General features: G+C 40.0%; 1 protein-coding gene across 14 annotated transcripts in view; it reads left to right on the top strand.

Moving 5' to 3' along the window:
• The window catches only part of ABHD18 (abhydrolase domain containing 18), a 70,209-nt gene that overhangs the window by 20,614 nt on the left and 27,444 nt on the right, over nt 1-22,151 (top strand). For 12 of the 14 annotated variants that reach the window (XM_031664281.1, XM_031664283.1, XM_031664286.1 and 9 more), the window contains one exon: nt 5,886-5,986. The exons of the other annotated variants lie outside the window; for them this stretch is intronic. In XM_031664281.1, the coding sequence (XP_031520141.1) occupies nt 5,886-5,986 (101 nt within the window). The remainder of the gene's footprint in view (nt 1-5,885; nt 5,987-22,151) is intronic. 14 annotated transcript variants of the gene reach the window in all.

Genomic DNA, 22,151 nt, shown 5'->3' with positions numbered 1-22,151 from the left:
TTGGGAGGCCGAGGCGAGAGGATCGTGAGGTGAAGAGATCGAGACCACACTGGCCAACATGGTGAAACCCCGTCTCTACTAAAAGAAAAATACAAAAATTAGCTGGGCGTGGTGGCGTGCACTTGTAGTTCCAGCTACTCGGGAAGCTGAGGCAGGAGAATCGCTTGAACCCAGGATACGGAGGTTGCAGTGAGCCGAGATTATGCCACAGCACTCCAGCCTGGCGACAGAGCGAGACTCCATCTCAAAGAAAAAAAAAAAAGCAATGGAGATAAAATTCACCCTTTTACAATATACAATTGAATGGTTTTTAAATTATATTACCAAGATGTGCAGGCATCAACATTGTCACTAATTCTAGAATATTTTCATTGTCCTAGAAAGAAACCCTGTATCCATTAGCTGTCACTTTCCCTTGCCTCTTCCCCCACCTGCTGGCAATCACTAGTGTACCCTCTGTCTCTATGGGTTCTCCTACTGTGGACATTTCTTATAAATGGAATCATGCAATATGTAGCTTTTTTTATCTGGCTTCTTCACTTAGCATAATGTTTTCAAGGTTCATCCATGTTGTAGCATGTGTCAGTACTTCTTTTTAGTTTTGTTTTTTTTTTTTACAGCATCAGAACATTCAAGGAGAACTTAATCCTTTTGTATAGCTAAATAATCTATTGTATTGTATACCACAGTTTGCTTATCCATTCATAAATTAATGGACATTTGGGTTGTTTTCACTTTTTGGCTATTATAAATAGTGCTGCTATGAATACTCAAGTATGAGTTTTTGTGTGAATGTGTGTTTTTAGTTCTCTTGTGTATACTGAAGAGTTTAATTATTGGGTCATATGATGATAATTCTAAGTTTTTGATGAACTATCAAACTGTTTTCCAAAGTGACTATACTATTTTATATTCCCACCAGCAGTGAATAAACATTCTGATTTTGCCATATGCACCAACTTTGTACTTGTCCAAGTCATCATAGTGGGTATAAAAGTATTTCCTTGTGGTTTTGACCACGCCCTAATGGCTGTGAGGCTGAACATCTTTTAAAGTGTGAATTGGCCATTTGTATACCTTCTTTGGAGAACTGTCTTTTCAAACCTTTGCTCCTTTTTACATTGAGTTCTCCATCTTTTTATTGTTGGGTTGTATCTTGCTTAATTTTAAAATCCATGTTACGTATAATATGTGTAATTCTGAAATTGTCTTTTCTTACCAAGTTGCCAGCTATCAGAACACTAATTTGTTGCACTATTTTTCCCTTTAACATTAGTTTGTTCTGCTTCCTTTATTAATAATTAATAATGGGCTGGGTGCGGTGGCTCCATCTCAGCACTTCTGGAGGCTGAGGTGGTGGATCATTTGAGGTCAGGAGTTCAAGACCAGGCTGGCCAACATGGTGAAACCCCGTCTCTACTAAAAATACAAAAATTAGCTGGGCATGGTGGTGCATGCCTCTAATCCCAGCTACTTGGGAGGCGGAGGCAGCAGAATTGCTTGAGCCTAGGAGGCAGAGGTTGCAGTGAACTGAGATCAGGCCTCTGTACTCAAGTCTGGGCAATAGAGTGAGACCCTGTCTAAAAAAAAAAAAAATTAATAATGTATTAGTTTGTGCTGCTGCTTTATCAAATAACTTATTCTCGTAAAATACATAAAAGGGTTGAGTGTGATGGTTTATGCCTGTAATCCCAGCACTTGGGGAGGCCGAGGAGCGTGGATCACTTGAGGTCAGAAGTTCGAGACCAGTCTGGCCAACATGGCAAAACCCCATCTCTACTAAAAATACAAAAAAATTAGCCAGGCATGCTGGTACATGCCTGTAGTCCCAGCTACTCAGGAGGCTGAAGCAAGAGAATTACTTGAATCTGGGAGGCAGAGGTTGCAGTGAGCCAAGATAGCACTCACTGCACTCCAGCCTGGGTGACAGAGCAAGACTCAAAAAATAAAAATAAATAAAAATGAATACATAAGAAGAACACTTTAAAACTATACCAATAGGCATAAAAAACTAAATTGGAAAGTTTTTTGGATTAAAAATTCAGTTTTATAGAGATATTATGTCTCCTTAAGCATTTTTTAAAATGTAATGCAATTTCAATTAAAGTATTGAACATAGAACCTACATCCATAAAAGCATCCTAAAATTATTTTGAGAAAATGCATGAGAATAAAATCAGATCAGGAATACTCTGGAAAGGAAGAGTTGTAAACAAAGACTAGTTCAGTCATATAACAATGAGTATTAAAATGCTACTGTTATAAACACAGCATGATATGGGTGCAGAAATAAAAGGTAGGCAAATAAGACCTAATGAAGGATTGAAAATAACTGGCAGAAATATATGGATGTTTAGTACATAGTAATAGTAGTGTTTTAAGTCAGTTGCAAAAATATGTGGGTCATTTAATAGATGACATTTGTCCAGCTGATTTCAAAAAAAAATTTTTTTTTTTTTGGTAAACAAAACAAAATGTTGTTTTGTTTTGAGACAAGGTCTCACTCTGTCACCCAGCTGCACTGCAGTGGTGCAGTCATGGCTCACTGCAGCCATGACCTCCTGGACTCCAGTGATCCTCCCACCTCAGCCTCCCACGTAGCTGGAACCACAGCCACATGCCACCACGTTCAGCTAATTTTTGTATTTTTTTGTAGAGACAGAGTTTTTGCCATATTGCTCAGGCTGATCTTGAATTCCTGGGCTCGAGAGATCTGCCCACCTCGGCCTCCCAGAGTACTGGGATTACAGGTGTGAGTCACTGCACCTGACCTAGAATTTGTTTTTTAAAAAACTAGCTTGTCCCGGGTGCAGTGGCTCACACTTGTAATCCTAGCACTTTGGGAGTCCAAGATGGGTGGATCATGTGAGCTCAGGAGTTTGAGACCAGCCTGGTGGTTTTTAATATGGTGAAACCCCGTCTCTACTAAAAATAAAAAAAATTAGCCGGGCATAGTGATGTGCGCCTGTAATCCCAACTACTCGAGAGGCTGAGGCAGGAGAATCGCTTGAACCCCGGGGGCGGAGGTTGCAGTGAGCCGAGATCGCGCCAGCACACTCCAGCCTGGACAACAAAGTAAGATTCTGTTTCAAAACAAAAAAAGCTAGCTTGTGGCCGGGCGCGGTGGCTCAAGCCTGTAATCCCAGCACTTTGGGAGGCCGAGACAGGCGGATCACGAGGTCAGGAGATCGAGACCATCCTGGCTAACACGGCGAAACCCCGTCTCTACTAAAAAATACAAAAAAAACTAGCCGGGCGAGGTGGCGGGCGCCTGTAGTCCCAGCTACTCGGGAGGCTGAGGCAGGAGAATGGCGTAAACCCGGGAGGCGGAGCTTGCAGTGAGCTGAGATCTGGCCACTGCACTCCAGCCTGGGCGACAAAGCGAGACTCCGTCTCCAAAAAAAAAAAAAAAAAAAAGCTAGCGTGTAATCCTAGCACTTTGGGAGGCCAAGTCGGGCAGATTGCTTGAGTTCAGGAGTTTGAGACCATCCTGGGCGACATGGCAAAACCCTGTCTTTACCAAAAAAATGTAAAAATTAGCTGGGTGTGGTGGTATGCCTGTAGTCCCAGCTACTCTGGAGGCTGAAGTGGGAGGATTGCTTGAACCCTGGGAGGTGAAGCATACAGTGAGCCAGGATGGCAGCACTGTACTCCAGCCTGGGTGACAGAGTGAGACCCCATTTCCCCAAAAATTAACTAATTAGTTAATTAATTTTTTAAAAAGTTAGATATATACATCATCCACAGATACGTTTTTGTTTCTGATTTGAATGAAAATATGTGGTAATTCAATGCTACTTTAATTTTTTTACTATTGACCTGAAATTTTTAAGAAATAATTAGGCCAGACACAATGGCTCATGCCTTAATACCCAACACTTTGGGAGGCTTGAGGCCGGGCGTTCCAGACTAGCCTGAGCAACACAGTGAGATCCTGTCTCTACAAAAAGAAAATGCTTATTGGAGGGGAAAATAAGTTTAGGTGTTGAATGTTAGCAAATGCTTTTTTTATATATATAGAAATTACGTTTTTTTCTTATTTACTATGTTGACATGACTCTACATCAGATTGCCTGACACTGAACCATTGTAATATATTTGATGTCAACCCTTATTTGATTATGGTAACTTATTTTTGAAATTTGTAAACAATTATTTTTATACTGTTGAATGTTGTTGAATTCTCTTAACTAGTAGTTTATTTTGAGTTATTGCATGTCAGTGTATGAATGTGATTTATTTGTAGTTTATTTTCTCAACTAGATTATAGTAAAGGATATGGAAGGAAAAGAAATGTCTATAGGCAGGAACCATGTCTTTAAAAACCACAGTGGTCCACAGAATCGGAGAAAATGTTTACAAACTACTCATCTGACAGGGAATTAAGAACCAGAATATAAGGAGCTCAAATAAATTAATAGGGAAAAATCATAATCTGATTTTAAAATGGGTAAAAGATCTGAATAGACATTTTACATTTTTCTTTTGTTTTTTTGAGACGGAGTCTTGCTGTGTTGCCAGGCTGGAGTGTAGTGGCTCAATGTTGGCTCACTGCAACCTCTGCCTCCTGGGTTCAAGTGATTCTCCTGCCTCAGCCTCCTGAGTAGCTGGAACTATAGGCGCACACCATCACGTCTGGCTAATTTTTTGTATTTTAGTAGAGACAGGGTTTCACCATGTTGGTAAGGCTGGTCTCGAACTCCTGACCTCAGGTGATCCGCCTGCCTTGGCCTCCCAAAGTGCTGGGATTACAGGCGTGAGCCACCGCGCCTGGCCGACATTTCACATTTTTCAAAAGAAGACACACATGGCCAACCATGTATATGAAAAAATGCTCAGCATCACTAATCATCAGAGAAATGCAAATCAAAATTACAGTGATATATCATTTACCCTAGTTAAAATGGCTTTTATTCAAAAGACAGGCAATAATAAAAGCTGGTGAGGATGTAGAGAAAGAGGAAGAGGAAACTTCGTTCACTGTTGGTAGGAATGTAAGTTAGTATGACCACTGTGGAGAACAGTATGGAACTTCCTCAAAAGCTAAAACTGGAACTACCGTATGACCCAGCAATCAACCCAATGGGTATATATGAAAAAGAGAGGAAATCACTGTATCAAAGAGATATGAGCACTTCCATGTTTATTGTAGCACTGTTCATAGTAGCCAAGATGCAGAATCAACCTAAGTGTTCACCAGCAGATGAATGGATAAAGAAAATGTACAAATATGCAGTGAAATATTATTCAATCATAAGCAAGAATGAAATCTTGTCATTTGCAACAGCATGGATGGAACTGAAGGACATTGTGTTAAGTAAATTAAACCAGTCACAGAAGGACAAATTTCATGTGTTTTCACTCATACATGGGAGCTAAATATTTTTGAAAATTGAACTCATGGAGATGAAGAGTAGATTGATGATTATCAGAGGTTAAGAAAAGTAGCAGGGAGGGGAAGATAGAATGGAGATGATTAACGGGTGCAAATGTACAGTTAGAATCAATAAGATCTAGTATTTGATAGCATAATAGAGTCACTATAATTAACAATAATTTATTGTATATTTTGAAATAAGAGTGAAATTGGAATGTTCCTAACACAAGGAAATGATAGGTGCTTCAGATGATGGATACCCCAATTGCCCTGATTTGATCATTACAACTTGTATGCTGGTATCAAAACATCACATGTACCCTATAATACACTCAATGATTATGCACATAGAATAATTAATAATAAAGTACAGTGGCACAAAAAGTTTACATGGTAGGTGCTGAAAACATGATTTTAATTGAATAGAACTTTTTATTAGAAGAACATCCATGATAGACCAAGATATCTTCGTTTTCTTGCATACATCTTGGTTTTGATTTTCTTTTAGATTGAAGAGCAATCAGATTGTAAGATCTTAGATGGACACTTTGTTTCCCCTATGGCTCACTATGTGCCTGATATCATGCCAATTGAATCTGTTATTGCAAGGTAAGAATTTTTTGTTCAAAAAGATGAATTAATATGTTATTTATGTTCATTAAAATTATAATGTCAACACTATGTTATTTGAAATTAGGAGTAACAAGGCAGGCCTAAATTATTGAAAAGGCTGAATTAGAAGATATTTTAATTCAAGGATATTCATCGAAGCATTGTTTATAGTTGCAAAAAATAGACAATGCCTAAATGTTCAACAGTAGGTGATTAATTATCCATACTGTGGATACCATTAGTGACATGGAAATATGGTCACAATGTGTGAAAGTTTAAGAAGATAATACAAAGGATTTTTTAGTTCCATTTTTGTAAATACATAAGTATGCACACATAATCACACAGAAGTTTCCAAAGGATATATGTGAATATACAAACTCTGCTTATCTCTGAGTGGAGAGATTTTTGGCTTTTAAATTTTTAGTTTCAGGTCAGGCATGGTGGCTTATGCCTGTAGTCCCAGCACTTTGGGAGGCCAAGGCAGTTGGATCACTTGAGTTCAGGAGTTCTAGACCAGCCTTGCCAACATGGCGAAACCCCATCTCTACTAAAAATACAAAAAATTAGCCAGGTGTGGTGGCAGACACCTGTAATCCCAGCTACCTGGGAGGCTGAGGCAGGAGAATTGATTGAACCCAGGAGACGGAGGTTGCAATGAGCCAAGATTGTGCCAATGCACTCCAGCCTGGGCCACAGAGTGAGACTCTCTCTCAAAAAAAAAAAAAAAATACCATGTACATATGTTGATTTTATAACAGGAAGAAGTACTTTTAAGTGAAGAAACTAAAAAACATGTGGTAACTTAGACTAGACAGACTACATAGTTCAGCTAAGTAAAGCACCTCAGGATTGGTATGTAATTAGCATGTCAGTTTGAGAATGTAAATAGATATTCTGAAATACCTGAGGTTCCTAAGTGGTTAATTATACAATAGTTGAAAACTGGCTTTTTGGATCTTTGTTAGAGTACAGAGGTTATTCTTAGCTCAGTCTTGTTAGTGGTTTTTTTGTTTGTTTGTTTGTTTGTTGAGACAGAGTCTTCTTCTGTTTCCCAGGCTGGATGGAGTGCAGTGCTGCCCACTGTACGCTCTGCCTTTCAGGTTCAAGCAATTTTCATGTCTCAGCTGCCTGAGTAGCTGGGATTATGAGCGTGTGCCACCATACCCGGCTAATATTTTTATTTTTAGTACAGATGGGCTTTTGCCATGTCGGCCAGGCTGTTCTCAACCTCCTGGTCTCAAGGGATCCACCTGCCTCGCCTCCCAAAGTGCTGGGATTACAGGTATGAGCCACCACGCTCAGCCACTGTTAATGGTTTGTGTTTTGTTTTGTTTTGGGGATGGAATCTCACTCTGTCTCCCAGGCTAGAGACAGAGTCTCCAGAGTCTCGCTCTTTGGCCCAGGCTAGATGGAGAGCAGTGGTGCTCACTGCAGCCTCCACCTCCTGGGTTCAAGTGATTCTCCTGCCTCAGCCTCCGGAGTAGCTGGGATTATAGGCACCTGCCACTACACCCGGCTAATTTTTGTATTTTTAGTAGAGACAGAGTTTCAACATGTTGGGCAGGCTGGTCTCGAACTCCTGACCTCAAATGATCTGCCCACCTCAGCCTCCCAAGTGCTGGGATTACAGGAGTGAGCCACTGTGCATGGCTTGATAATGAGTTTTTTAAGTAGTTTTTAATTCTAAATCAGTGTTGAACCTAGATCTTTACACAGTTCTCTATTTTATGTTATAACTAATTTTATTTAAAAAGAACAAAATACTGTACTTTTTTCCCCTACATTGTTGATAATAAACTATTTGCTGTTTCTGGTTAGTAGGTGTTTTCTCCTTTTAAGATTTTGTCTGCAATAGCAATGATAAAATAGTGATACATGTATGGGCGTTTGAAAAATTCTTCAGTCAAGAAGAGATTATTCTGTAATGGAAACCTACTTAACCTTTTAACCAACCCTGTAACTGAACCTATAAAGTGTAAACTAACTGAAGAGCAGTTTGATAGACCTGATTAGAAGTTGTAGTCAGCTGTCCATTATTTTGTTACCCCTAAGGCATTATTTTAAATTTATATTTTTTTCTGTTGATAGCCTCTGAATGAAAGGCAAGCAATGTCATGTAGTGGAAAGAGCTAGAACTTTGGAATTAAACAGATCTGGGATCGAACCCTGAGTCTACTACTTATGGACCTAATGTCAATTACTTAATCTCTGAACCAGGCTTTATAAAGTTGGACTAATAACACTTAATCTCGTAGGGTTGTTGAAAGTAATAAATAAGGAATGAGGCCAAGCACGGTGGCTCACACCTGTAATCCCAGCACTTTGGGAGGCCAAGGCGGGCGGATCACCTGACATCAGGAGTTTGAGACCAGCCTGGCCAACATAGTGAAACCCCGTCTCTACTAAAAATACAAAAAAATTTAGCCAGGCATGGTGGCAGACATCTGTAATCCCAGCTACTCGGGACGCTGAGGCAGGAGAATCACTTGAACCTGGGAGGCCGAGGTTGCAGTGAGCTGAGATCACGCCATTGGACTCCAGGCTAGGTGACAAGAGTGAAACACCATCTTAAAAAAAAAAAAAAGGAATGAAAATAGTGTGCAGGGAATATAAAAAACATAAATGTGTAGCTAGTTTATGTATTTATTTATTTGTTTGACAGAGCCTTGCTTTGTCAGTCAGGCTAGGATGCAGTGGTGCTATCTTGGCTCACTGCACCCTCAACCTCCCTGGCTCAAGTGATCCTCTCACCTCAGCCTCCTGAGTAGCTGGGACTGTAGACTGATGTCACTAGACCTGGCTAATTTTTTTTTTAGTTTTTTTGTAGAGATAGGGGTCTCACTACATTGTCCAGGCTGATCTCAAATTCCTGGGCTCAAGTGATCCTCCTGCCTTTGCTCCCCAGAGTGCTGAGATTACAGACTTGAGCCACTGCACCCAGCCTTAGCTGTTTTAGATATGCTTTGTCTTATTAATGCTTTATTAAAAGCATTAAGTCAACCTGGGCAACATAGAAAGACACTGTCTCTACAAAAAAAAATAGAAAATAAATTTTCTGGCCATGATGGTATGTGCCTCTAGTCTTACCTACTCAGGAGGCTAAGGCTGAAGATTGCCTGATCGAGGTTAGAGTGAGCTATAATTGTACCACTGCACTCCAGCGTGGGTGACAGAGCATGACCCTGTGTCAAAAAAAAAAAAAAATTTTTTTTAAAGCATAAGTGAACATGTAGCTCTTTAGCCTGTAGGCCAAAGGATATAGTAGGAAAAGAAACTTTCAGTTTTTACATATCATCACTTCAATCCCTGGAACTATGTGTCCCTTTCTCATAGATTCTCCACCTTATCTGGACAGTTATACAAGCTATAAAGCATAAAGAAAGGAGGAAAATTATGTGATTTTACTGAGACTCAGAAGTACTCCTCAATATCTGTTGGAAATTGAGGAAGGGTTCTTTCCAGTTAGTGACAGGAATGGGGAAACAAGTTGACTTCCTGTCTCTGCAGTGTCATATTTTTGCAACATAATTAATATTTTTTTCAACAATTTCTAGTCAGATTTAAAGCATAACTTATTTTGATGAAAGACTATAAATTCCCAGGTGATGCACATTGACATCTACTTTTCGTTTCTTTCCCCCTGTCATTCTTGTGCAGCAATTTATCTCATTGCATTAAAACATTAGAAAATGCAAATAAGAAAAAAGAAAAAAAAATCATTGGTAATTCCACCAATGAATGATAACCACTATTTTATGTATATTCTAATCTTTCTCCTATGTGTTCACATACAACTGTACTTACTTTTTTTTTGACCTAATTAATCAATGAATACGCAGTTGGTTATCATTAATGGCTGTTTGGTATTCCATACTGTGGCTCGACCATTATTTACTAATTCCTTATGGTGCACATTTAAGTTGCATTGTTTTTCACTATTATAAACATCACAATGAACATCCTTATGTACATCTCCTTACCTGCTTCTCTGATTATTTTTGTGCCGTAAGTTGCTAAACATGGAATTTCTGTATTTATAAGATTTGTGCAGATTTTAAACTTTTGATTATATTGTCAAATAAGTAGGAAAAGCTTAAGGCTATGCCACATATAGATTAATCCACAGGGGGAAACCTATTTGTCCTATTATCATTTGGTCCATTACTCATGATTCTGTCTCTTTTTCACACTTTCTGTTTTTATTGAGGTAGAGAAAAATATATCAGGTAAATGAAATAAGGAAACTGCAAGCATTCTTTTCTCTTAAAAGAACAGTTTAAAGACTGCTAAAGATCTGTGGTGACAGGATTTATAGATCACAAATTATAGATTTCCCTATGTAATGTAAAATAGCTCATGAAATTGTGATGTATCTTCTGGACAGCCTATATTAGAAATGTACTTATGTCAAAATTCCAAATGAACTATAATATTTTAAAACATAGCATTCAGGCCAGATGTGGTGGCTCTGGGAGGCCTATAATCCCAGCGCTTTGGGAGGCCGAGGCGGGCAGATCACCTTGAGGTCAGGAGTTCGAGACCAGTTTGGCCAACATGGTGAAATCCTGTCTCTACAAAAATTAGCCAGGCATGATGGCGGGTGCCTGTAATCCAAACTACTCGGGAGGCTGAGACAGGAGAATTGCTTGAACCAGGAAGACGAAGGTTGCAGTGAACTGAGATCATGCCATTGCACTCCAGCCTGGGTGACAGGGTGAAAATTCTGTCTCAAAACAAAAAGAAAACGTCCATTTGAGCAACCTTAAATAATTTTATGGTAACATGGCATAATTTAGTATTCAAATATTACCCAAGATTGAATTGTAATAAAAGTTCAGGAAAATTTAATATTTATCTTCTGGTAAAATATTAATATTCCTTTGAGGATAGTTTATATGTCTTCTATACGATTTTCATTTCTCAGCATCAGAGGTAAAAAATATTTTTCACATAATTGAGTTTAGGTTCCTCAAATATTTAGGGATAAAACACTCATTTTATGTATTTATTTATTTATTTAAATTTTTTGAGATGGAGTCTCACTCTGTTGCCTAGGCTGGAGTGCAGTGGCGTGATCTTGGCTCACTGCAACCTCTGCCTCCCAGGTTCAAGGGATTCTCATGCCTCAGCCTCCCTAGTAGCTAGGATTATAGGCACATGCCACTACGTCCGCCCGCCTGGCTAATTTTTGTATTTTTAGTAGAGATGGGGTTTCACCGTGTGGTCCAGGCTGGTGTCAAACTCCTAACCTCAAGTGATTCACCTGCCTCAGCCTCCCAAAATGCTGGGATTACAGGCTTGAGCCACTTGGCCCAGCCAGGCACTCATTTTAAATTGCACGTACTTGCCAATAAACTGCTCTAGGCTTTCATGATATTTTATTCCATTTATAGAAATATGTGTGTATGTATATGTATATATCTGTGTGTGTATGTGTAACAAAACCAGCTATCCTTTCAGCATTACTTCAGATGTTACTTTTATGCCATATTCCAAATTGAACCAAAGAAGTAAGATACTACTTAAAATAACGAAATGTAGATAATTCCTGTTCTGATTTCATGCTTACTACTGATCTAGTTTTTATTTTTAAAAGAATAGTGGTTTATTAGAGAGTAGAAAGAGCAATATTTCTAAATTAATAGACTCATGTGATTTTAAATATATATACATTAAACTTTAAAATTAAAAATTAGGCCGGGTGCGGTGGCTCACGCCTGTAATCCCAGCACTTTGGAAGGCCAAGGCGGGTGGATCATGAGGTCAGGAGATCGAGACCATCCTGGCTAACACTGTGAAACCCCATCTCTACTAAAAAAATACAAAAAATTAGCCGGGTGTGGTGGCAGGCGCCTGTAGTCCCAGCTACTTGGGAGGCTGAGGCAGGAGAATGGCATGAACCCGGGAGACGGAGCTTGCAGTGAGCCGAGATCGCGCCACTGCACTCCAGCCTGGGCGACAGAGTGAGACTCAGTCTCAAAAAAATAAAAAATAAATAAATAAAAAATAAAATTAAAAATTAAATTTTATAACATTTTAAATACATATCAATGAAATAAAGATAAGCAGGAAAAATAATACTTTAATTTTCACTGCTACTTTATTTTGATAGTTTTAACAGCAGTAAATCTAAATATATTTATGTATGATTTTAAATATAAGTATGTAACTAAATTAGTAAATTCAATGTTATAAGCTGGAAAAATAAGACTTTAATATTATGCTCTGTTTTTTTCTAATGATTACAACAATAGTTTTTGCCAATGTTTTAAAAATCATTCTTACTGTCTTTAAATGGCATAAATGGCATTCAGTAGTTCTCTACTCATTCTAAAAAGGAAAAAAAAAGTTGCATAAAAATTTTCCTTGGCTATAAAAAATTCTGTGTAGGTACTGGTAATTCCCTGTGTCTAACATAAGGAAGACTTATGTCTCAGCCATGACTCAGCCACTCAGCTCCCTGTCCTTGGGTAATTTATTTAACTGTGTGGTACTTAACGTCTTCTCACTTCTGAATTAGGGCTTGCTGGAAAGATACAGGCAGGAATAAAGAAATTAAAGTTGAAAGGAGTGTGGACTAGTAGAGGAAAAGGAGTAGACAGCTACATATTTATTTATATGTGCTGGAAAACCAGTATTTCGCAAAAATCTTTTATAAAACTAATGTGATACGACCTGAGCAGAGTCAAAATTTAACTGTTCAAATAAATAGTATTCACTCACCTTTTCACTTTTATTGGGGGAGCCAGCCCCCAATATTTCAACATACGTTCTATTTTCCCTGAGTGTTGGCCAATCTGAGAAATAAAGAGAAAGAGTACAAAGAGAGAAATTTTACAGCTGGGCCTCCAGGGATGTCATCACATATTGGTAGGACTGTGATGGCAACCGCAAGCCACAAAACCAGCAAGTTTTTATTAGGGATTTTAAAAGGGGAGGGGGTGTATGAACAGGGAGTAAGTCACAATGATCACATGCTTCAAAGGGCAATAAAGATCACAGGCGAAGGCAAAATTAGAATTACTGATGAGGGTCTATGTCCTGCTGTGCATGCATTGTCTTGATAAACATCTTAACAGGAAACAGGATTCAAGAGCAGACAACCAGTCTGACTAGAATTTACCAGGCTGGAATTTCCCAATGCTAGTAAGCCTGAGAGTACTGCAGGAGACCAGGGCATATTTCAGTCCTTATCTCAATCGCATAAGACAGATACTCCCAGAGTGGCTGTCTATAGACCTACCCCTAGGAATGCATTCCTTCCCCAGGGTTATTCCTTGCTGGGAAAAGAATTCAGCGATATTTCTCCTACTCGCTTTCTGCAAGAAGAAAAATATGGCTCTATTCTGCCCGACCCTGCAGGCAGTCAGACCTTATGGGTATCTTCCTTTGTTCCCTGAAAATCGCTGTTATTCTGTTCCTTTTCAGGGTGCACTGATTTCATATTGTTCAAACACACATGTTTTACAATCCATTTGTACAATAGTGGTCCTGAGGTGATGTACTTTCTCAGCTTACGAAGCTAATGTGATTAAGAGATTAAAGACAGGCATAAGAAATTAGAAGAGCCGGGCGCGGTGGCTCAAGCCTGTAATCCCAGCACTTTGGGAGGCCGAGACGGGCGGATCACGAGGTCAGGAGATCGAGACCATCCTGGCTAACAGGGTGAAACCCCGTCTCTATTAAGAAATACAAAAAACTAGCCGGGCGAGGTGGCAGGCGCCTGTAGTCCCAGCTACTCGGGACGCTGAGGCCGGAGAATGGCGTGAACCCGGGAGGCGGAGCTTGCAGTGAGCTGAGATCCGGCCACTGCACTCCAGCCTGGGCGACAGAGCGAGACTCCGTCTCAAAAAAAAAAAAAGAAATTAGAAGAGTATTGATTGGAGAAGTGATAAATGTCCATGAAATCTTCACAATTTATGTTCAGAGATTGCAGTAAAGACAGGCGTGAGAAATTATAAAAGTATTAATTGGCCAGGCACGGTGGCTCAAGCCTGTAATCCCAGCACTTTGGGAGGCCAAGACGGGCGGATCACGAGATCAGGAGATTGAGACCATCCTGGCTAACACAGTGAAACCCCATCTCTACTAAAAAATACAAAAACTAGCCGGGCAAGGTGGCGGGTGCCTGTAGTCCCAGCTGCTCAGGAGGCTGAGGCAGGAGAATGGCATAAACCCGGGAGGCGGAGCTTGCAGTGAGCTGAGATCCGGCCACTGCACTCCAGCCTGGGCAACAAAGCGAGACTCTGCCTCAAAAAGAAAAAAAAAAGTATCAGTTTTGGGAACTGATAAATGTCCCTGAAATCTTCACAATTTATGTTCTTCTGCCTCGGCTCCAGCCAATCCCTCTGTTTAGGGTCCCTGACTTCCCACAACACACTTTCTAATTGATTTGTGTCTAATACAGATGTACATACAGAATCTTTTTTTTGAGACGGAGTCTCGCTCTGTCGCCCAGGCTGGAGTGCAGTGGCCGGATCTCAGCTCACTGCAAGCTCTGTCTCCTGGGTTTATGCCATTCTCCTGCCTCAGCCTCCTGAGTAGCTGGGACTACAGGCGCCCGCCACCACGCCCAGCTAGTTTTTTGTATTTTTTTTTTAGTAGAGATGGGGTTTCACCATGTTAACCAGGATGGTCTTGATCTCCTGACCTCATGATCTGCCCATCTCGGCCCTTCCCAAAGTGCTGGGATTACAGGCTTGAGCCACTGCGCCCAGCCACATACACAATCTTACTGTACTCTCTGGAGATCAGGAAATATGATGAAAGAGTGTTGAAGACTTACATTTCAAAAGACTAGGCAGTCAAAAGGATATTCTTATTTTAAAAAGGAAAAAGTAACAACAAAAGACTAGGCAGAATCAGTACAAGGAGTTCTTTGAGGGCGGGGTAGAAGGAATACTCATTTCATATGACTAAAATTAGAGTTTCCTTGAATCTCAACCCTCTTCAGTCTGCCTTCCTTCTAGACTCAAAAAGCTAGGTATTTGCCTTTTGGAATTTGTGGTTTGAAACTTGTAGAGTACTGCTTTCAGCCTTGTCAAAGGCAACAAGTGATTAAGAAAAGCAGTGTACAACCTAGCAGCAGTAGGCAAATGTATGATTAAAGATATGTAACCATAGCAGCTGTTGGCTCAGAGAAAAACTTAGTCAATTCTTATTAGCTCTCATCTCCCTCCCTCCTTACTTTCTGTTCCACTTTCCCTGCTTCTTTATTCTTCCTTCTTCTCCTTGTCCTTCTCTTTCTTCTCCTCCTCCTCCTCCTCCACCTTCTTCCTCTCCTCCTCCTCCTCGTTTTTTTTTTTTTTTTTGGTTTATTTTTTGTTGTTTGGGTTTCTTTTTTTTTGACCGCCTTGCTCTATTGCTCAGGCTGGAGTGCAGTAGTGCAATCATAGCTCACTGCAGTCTTGAACTCCCAGGCTCCGGCGACCCTCCAACCTCAGCCTCCTGAGTAGCTGGGACTGCAGGCATGCACCACCACAACCAACTAATATTTTTATTATTTGTAGAGAACAAGGTCTATCTATGTTGCCTAGGCTGGTCTTGAATTCCTCAGCTCAAGGGATCCTCCCGCCTCAGCCTCCCACAGTGCTGGGATTATAGGCCTGAGCCACCATCCCCAGCTTCACTTCTTTATCTCACTTCCTCTTCTCTCTCTCTCTCTTTCTTTGACTTGGTCTAATTTGTCTTATCCTTTGTAAATTTTTCAAGACTTTTTTTTTTTTTTTGAGATGGAGTATCGCTTTGTTGCCCAGGCTGGAGTGCAGTGGTGCAATCTCGGCTCACTGCAAGCTCCGCCTCCCGGGTTCACTCCATTCTCCTGCCTCAGCCTCCTGAGTAACTGGGACTACAGGCGCCCGCCACCACACCCAGCTAATTTTTTGTATTTTTAATAGAGACGAAGTTTCACCGTGTTAGCCAGGATGGTCTCGATCTCTCCTGACCTTGTGATCCACCTGCCTTGGCCTCCCAAAGTGCTAGGATTACGGGTGTGAGCCTCTGCTCCCGCCTGACTTTTTTTTTTTTTAAGAGACTGGATCTCACTGTTGGCCAAGCTGGTCTCAAACTCCTGGACTCAAGTGATTCTACCCATCAGCCTTCCAAGTAGCTGGGACTATAGGTGGGCACCATTGCATCCAGCTCTAATTCTTCAGGTCTTTCTGGTTTTTCTCCACTTCTCTCTCTCTGCAAATGCCATTATTAAATGTAGCCCCCCCAAAAAGGCAAAGAACTAAACAAGATAAAAGCAAAACAGTTTATTCTAGTAACCTATAAACATTACATTTTAAATTATATGAATTGTCTAAGTCTGTAGTTTGTCTTTAACTCTGCCACTATGGTGCTTTACATACTTAGGAACTTTAAAAATCTTTTGAATGATTATTGGGATGAAATACTGGGTTTTAGTGTCTAGAATCCAAAGCAAAGCAGTTATGCAGCTATGGAAGTGATACACTTGTTCACTGATTTCTTGATTACTCAAGGTAGAAGGAGTTTGTTATTATACGCAGACTCTCATTTAAATATATAAAACATATATATATATTTTTAAAACATGAGCCTGGCCAACATGGTGAAACCCCATCTCTACTAAAAATACAAAAATTAGCTGGGCATGGTGGTGCACGCCTGTAATCCCAGCTACTCAAGGGGCTGAGACAGGAGAATCACTTGAACCTGGGAGATGGAGGTTACAGTGAGCCAAGATCGCACCACTGCACTCCAGCCTGGGTGACAGAGTGAGACTGCATCTCAAAAATAGAATTAAAAAATAAATAAGAAAGTAGCCTTCTGGTGGCTTAGTTCCTACCATGGCTTAGAATGAAAGAGGTTCCTAGGTGAAGGTGAGTTGCTGATGTGGGAAAAAACAGGATTTTTTTACTCTATTTAAAAACAAAACAGTGACAACATATTAGCTAAAGCCCTCATTTAGATTGTTTTAAAATTACAAAATAATACATGGTCATTATAGAAATGAGTGCAAATAATACAGATTCTGGAGGAATCTCTAGGAAGGCTACCTATCAGGTACTATGCTCATGACCTGGGTGATGGGATTATTATTCCTTTGAAGGCTGCCTGTTTGTATCTTTTGCCTGTTTTTTAATGGGGTTATTTGGTTTTTGTTAAATTGTTTAAGTTTACTATAGATTATGGATATTAGACCTTTATTGAATGCAAGTTTGTGAATATTTTTCTTGCTTTCTGTAGATTGTCTCAGCCTGTTGCTACTGTTTTTTTTTTTTTTTCTTTTTTTTTTTTTTGCTGTGCAGAAGCTCTTTAGTTTAATTAGGTCCCACTTGTCTCTTTTCTTTATGTTGCAATTGCTTCTGGGGACTTATACATTCTTTGCCAAGTGTATTAGTTTGTTTTCACACTGCTGATAAAGACATACCCGATACTGGGCAAACAAAAGAAAGAGGTTTAATGGACTTAACAGTCCACGTGGCTGAGAAAGCCCCACAGTCATGGCCGAAGGTGAAAGGCATGTCTCACATGGCGACAGACAAGAGAAGACAGCTGTGCAGGGAAACTCCCCTTTTAAAAACCATCAGATCTCATGAGACTTATTCACTATCACAAGAACAGCATGGGAAAGACCTACCCCCATGATTCAACTACCTCCCACCAGGTGCCTCGCAAAACACATGGGAATTAAAGATGAGATTTGGGTGGGGACACAGCCAAACCATATCACCAAGGCTGAACCCAGAATTTCTTAGGTTTTTCTTCTGGGGTTTTTATTGTTTTAGGTATTACATTAAAGCCTTTAATCTATCTTGAGTTAATTTTTGTTTATGGTGAAAGGAAAGGGTCCAATTTCAATCTTCTGCATATGGTCAGCCAGCTATCCTGACACCATTTATTGAATAGGGAGTCCTTTCTCTTTCGTCTGTTATTGCTGACTTTGCCGAAGATCAGGTGGTTGTAGGTGTGTGGCTTTATTTCTGCATTCTCTATGCTGTTCCATTGGTCTATGTGTCTGTTTTTATACCAACATACCAGTACCATGCTGTTTCGGTTACTATAGCCTTTTAGTATAGTTTGAAGTTGGGTAATGTGATGCTTCCAGCTTTGCTTTCTTCGCTTAAGATTGCTTTGGTGATTCATGCTCTTTTTCGGTTCCGTATATGAATTTTAGAATAATTTTTCTAATTCTGTCAAAAATGGTTTTGGTAGTTTTATAGGAATAGCATTGAATCTGTGAATTGCTTTGGACAGTACAGCCATTTTAACTATTGATTCTTCCTATCCACGAGTATGGAATGTTTTTCCATTTGTTTATGTCATCTCTGATTTCTTTCAGTAGTGTTTTGTAATTCTCATTGTAGAGATCTTTTACCTCCTTGGTAAGCTGTATTCCTAGGTTTCTGTGTGTGTTGTTGTGTGGCTATTATAAATGAGATTGTGTTCTTGATTTGGCTCTCAGCTTGGATGTTATTGGTGTATAGAAATGTTACTGAGCGGGCCAGGCGCCGTGGCTCAAGCCTGTAATCCCAGCACTTTGGGAGGCTGAGATGGGCAGATCACGAGGTAAGGAGATCCTGGCTAACATGGTGAAACCCTGTCTCTACTAAAAAAAATACAAAAAAAAACTAGCCGGGCGAGGTGGCAGGCACCTGTAGTCCCAGCTACTTGGGAGACTGAGGCAGGGGAATGGTGTGAACCCGGGAGGCGCAGCTTGCAGTGAGCTGAGATCCGGCCACTGCACTCCAGCCTGGGCAACAGAGCGAGACTCTGTCTCAAAAAAAAAAAAAAAAGAAAAGAAAAGAAAAAAGAAATGTTACTGAGCTTTATACATTAGTCTTCTATCTCTATCTTGAAACTTTACTGAAGTTATTTATTAGTTCTGAGAGCCTTCTAGCAGAGTCTATGGGGTTTTTGAGGTATAACATTATATTGACTGCAAAGAGAGATAATTGACTTCCTCTGTTTCTATTTGGATGCCTTTTATTTTTTTCTGTTGCCTGATTGTTCTGGTTAGGATTTCCAATACTGTATTGAATAGTGGTAGTGAGAATGGGAATCCTTGTTTTGTTTCAGTTCTCAAGGGGAATGCTTCTAGCTTTTGCCTATTCAGTATGGTGTTGGCTGTGGGTTTGTCATAGATGGCTCTTATTTTGAGGTATCTTCCTTTGATCCCTAATTTATTAAAAGTTTTTAACATGAAGTGATGTTGAATTTTGTCAAAAGCCTTTTCTGTATCTATTGAGATGATCATGTGGTTTTTTTAAGTCTGTTTATGTGGTGAATAACCTTTATTAATATGCATATATTGAACCAATCTTGCACCCCAGGAATAAAAGCCCGCTTGATTGTAGTGGATAACTTTTTGATGTGCTAGTGTTGTCCTTATAGCTTCTGATACTTTTTTCCTTGAGGTTCTGTAGATAGTAAATTTCTGAGTTATTCATATGTAAAAATGACTTTATTATCCCTCATACTTAGTTAACCCCTTGCCTACTCATGTAATTCTTGGTTCAGAATAACTTCCTTCAGAATTTAGAAGGCTTTGGTGTGTTTTTTTCTGTCTTCCAGCATTATTGATGAAATACTTGATACCAACTTGATTCTTCTACTTTTGTAGGTAACCAGTTGTTTCTCTCTAGAAACTTTTGTGGTCTTTTCTGTATCCTTAGTGGTTAGATGTTGTTGTTGTTTTGTTTTTTTTGTTTTGTTTTTTTAATTCTTTGTGCCTGCCACTCAGAAGACCCTTTCAGTTTGGAAAAAAACAGATAAATTTTCATCTATTATTTTTGCCACTTTTTTTTCTCCTGTTTTGTCTCCATTCTTTTCTGAGATTCCTGTTAGAAACATGCTGGAGCCAGGCATGGTGGCTCATGCCTGTAATCCTGGCACTTCGGGAGACCTATGCAGGTGGATCGCCTGAGGTCAGGAGTTCGAGACCAGCCTGGCCAACATGTCGAAACCTCATTTCTACTAAAAATGCAAAAATTAGCTGGGCATGGTGGTGAGCACCTGTAATCTCAGCTACTCTGCAGGCTGAGGCAGGAGAATCACTTGAACCCGGAGACGGAGGTTGTGGTGAGCTAAGATTGTGATACTGCACTCCAGCCTAGGCGACAGAGCAAGGCTCCATCTCTCTTTTTTTTTTTTTCCTTTGAGTTGGAGTCTTGCTCTGTCACCCAGGTTGGAGTGGAGTGGCCCTGCAATCTTGGCTGACTGCAACCTCGGCCTCCCAGAGTCAAGTGATTCTCCTGCCTCAGTCTCCCAAGTAGCTGGGATTACAGGCACTTGCCACCATGTCTAGCTAATTTTGTGTTTTTAATAGAGACGGGGTTGTGCCATATCCAAAAGCTTTCATATCCAAAAGCTCAACAGAATCTAACTATAGTCTGTCCCAATTCCATATTACCAAAAGAGCAAATCTCATTGCCCTAACTTGGCTTATGCTTGGCCCAGTCAGCTGTGGCAGAGGAGTCACATGGTCTATACCCATTCATCATGGGACACTGGGGAAGACTTTTAAAAGATAGTCGAATTTGAGCACTGATTACTGAAATTAATTAGGTGGGTAGCTAGTTAATACTACAATAAAAAATTCCTATTAAAGCTATTATCCAATAATGAAGTCACTACATGCATTGCTATGGAACAAAAGAAAAGTACAAATAATAGCAGAGATGCCCAGCTTTCTACTGAAAAAATTCGTAAATGTTTTCATTTCCCCAAAATCTTTAAAATATCAGGAAACAGGACAATGCTCAGAATGCAAAATGAAGCAAAGCTGTTAGTTAACAGTGGCAATTCTCATTATGGAACTGAAAATTAAGAGTTCCCATGAGCACAAAACATAAATAATTCTTAAATCATCCTAACTTTATTTGTCTTTGTTCTATTCTGCAATTTATTGACAGTGGATAAGTGGTGATATTACCCATTCTGTCCAAGCAAAGACTTCAGCTCAGAATTGAGGTTTTATGTTGCTTGAGAATCTAATCACCTCAGGTCAAATCTTCAGGTGACAGTACAGTCTTTTCCTATGATAGTAATTCTAAAATATAAACTGCTAAGAAAATTAAAATGAGAAATGAGTTTGGGAAGATGAAAATGTTTTGAAGATAGATGGTAGTGATGGTTGCACAACGTTACTGTACTTAATGCCACTGAATCATACACTTAAAAATGGTTAAAACGGACAAGTGTGGGGACTCATGTCCGTAATCACAGTTATTTGGGAGGCCATGGCAGGAGGATCACTTCAACCCAGGAGTTCAAGATCATCTGGGGCAACATAAGAAGACTCTGTCTCTTCAAAAAATAAAAGAAATTAGCCATTCAAGACCAACCTGACTAACATGGAGAAGCTGCATCTCTACTTAAAATACAAAATTAGCTGGGTGTGGTGGTGCATGCCTGTAATCCCAGCTACTCGGGAGGCTGAGGCAGGAGAATCGCCTGAACCTGGGAGGCGGAAGTTGCAGTGAGCCGAGATCACGCCATTGCACTCTAGCCTGGGCAACAAGAGCAAAACTCCGTCTCTCAAAAAAAAAAAAAAAGAAAGAAAGAAAGAAAGAAAGAAATTAGTCAGGAGTGATAGCACATGCCTGTAGTCCCAGCTGCTTGGTATGCTGAGGTGGGAGGATTGCTTGAGCCCAGGAGGTCTGGGCTGCAGTGAGCCATAATTGTGTCACTGCACTCCACCTTGGGCTAAAAAGTGAGACCTTGTCTCTAAAAAAAATAATAATAATGGTTAAAATTGTAAATTTTGTGATATGTATATTCTACCACAGTTAAAAAAAAAAAAAGAAGTAATACAGGTTAAAAGAAAAAACATAAAACATTAAATGAGGACCAAAATACTACAATTAAGGAAAAAACAAAGGCCAGGTGCAATGGCTCATGCCTGTAATCCCAGCACTTTGGGAGGCTAAGGCAGGAGGATCGCTTGAGTCTAGGAGTTTGAGACCAGCCTAGGCAACATAGCGAGACCCCATGTCTACAAAAAATAAAAAATTAGCTGGGCTTGGTAGCAGATACCTGTAATCCCAGCTACTTGGGAGGCTGAAGTGGGAGGATCACTTGAGCCCAGAAAGTTAAGGCTTCAGTGAGCTGTGATCATGCTGCGGCACTCCATCCTAGGTAACAGCAATACCCTGTCTCAAAAAAAAAAAAAAAAGACAAATAGAGAAAACTA

This window comes from Papio anubis, chromosome 3, assembly GCF_008728515.1.
Source record: "Papio anubis isolate 15944 chromosome 3, Panubis1.0, whole genome shotgun sequence".
Classification (NCBI taxonomy): domain Eukaryota; kingdom Metazoa; phylum Chordata; class Mammalia; order Primates; family Cercopithecidae; genus Papio; species Papio anubis.
The sequence above is the reverse complement of the archived record's forward strand: the minus strand, read 5'-3'. Positions and strand labels throughout refer to the sequence as shown.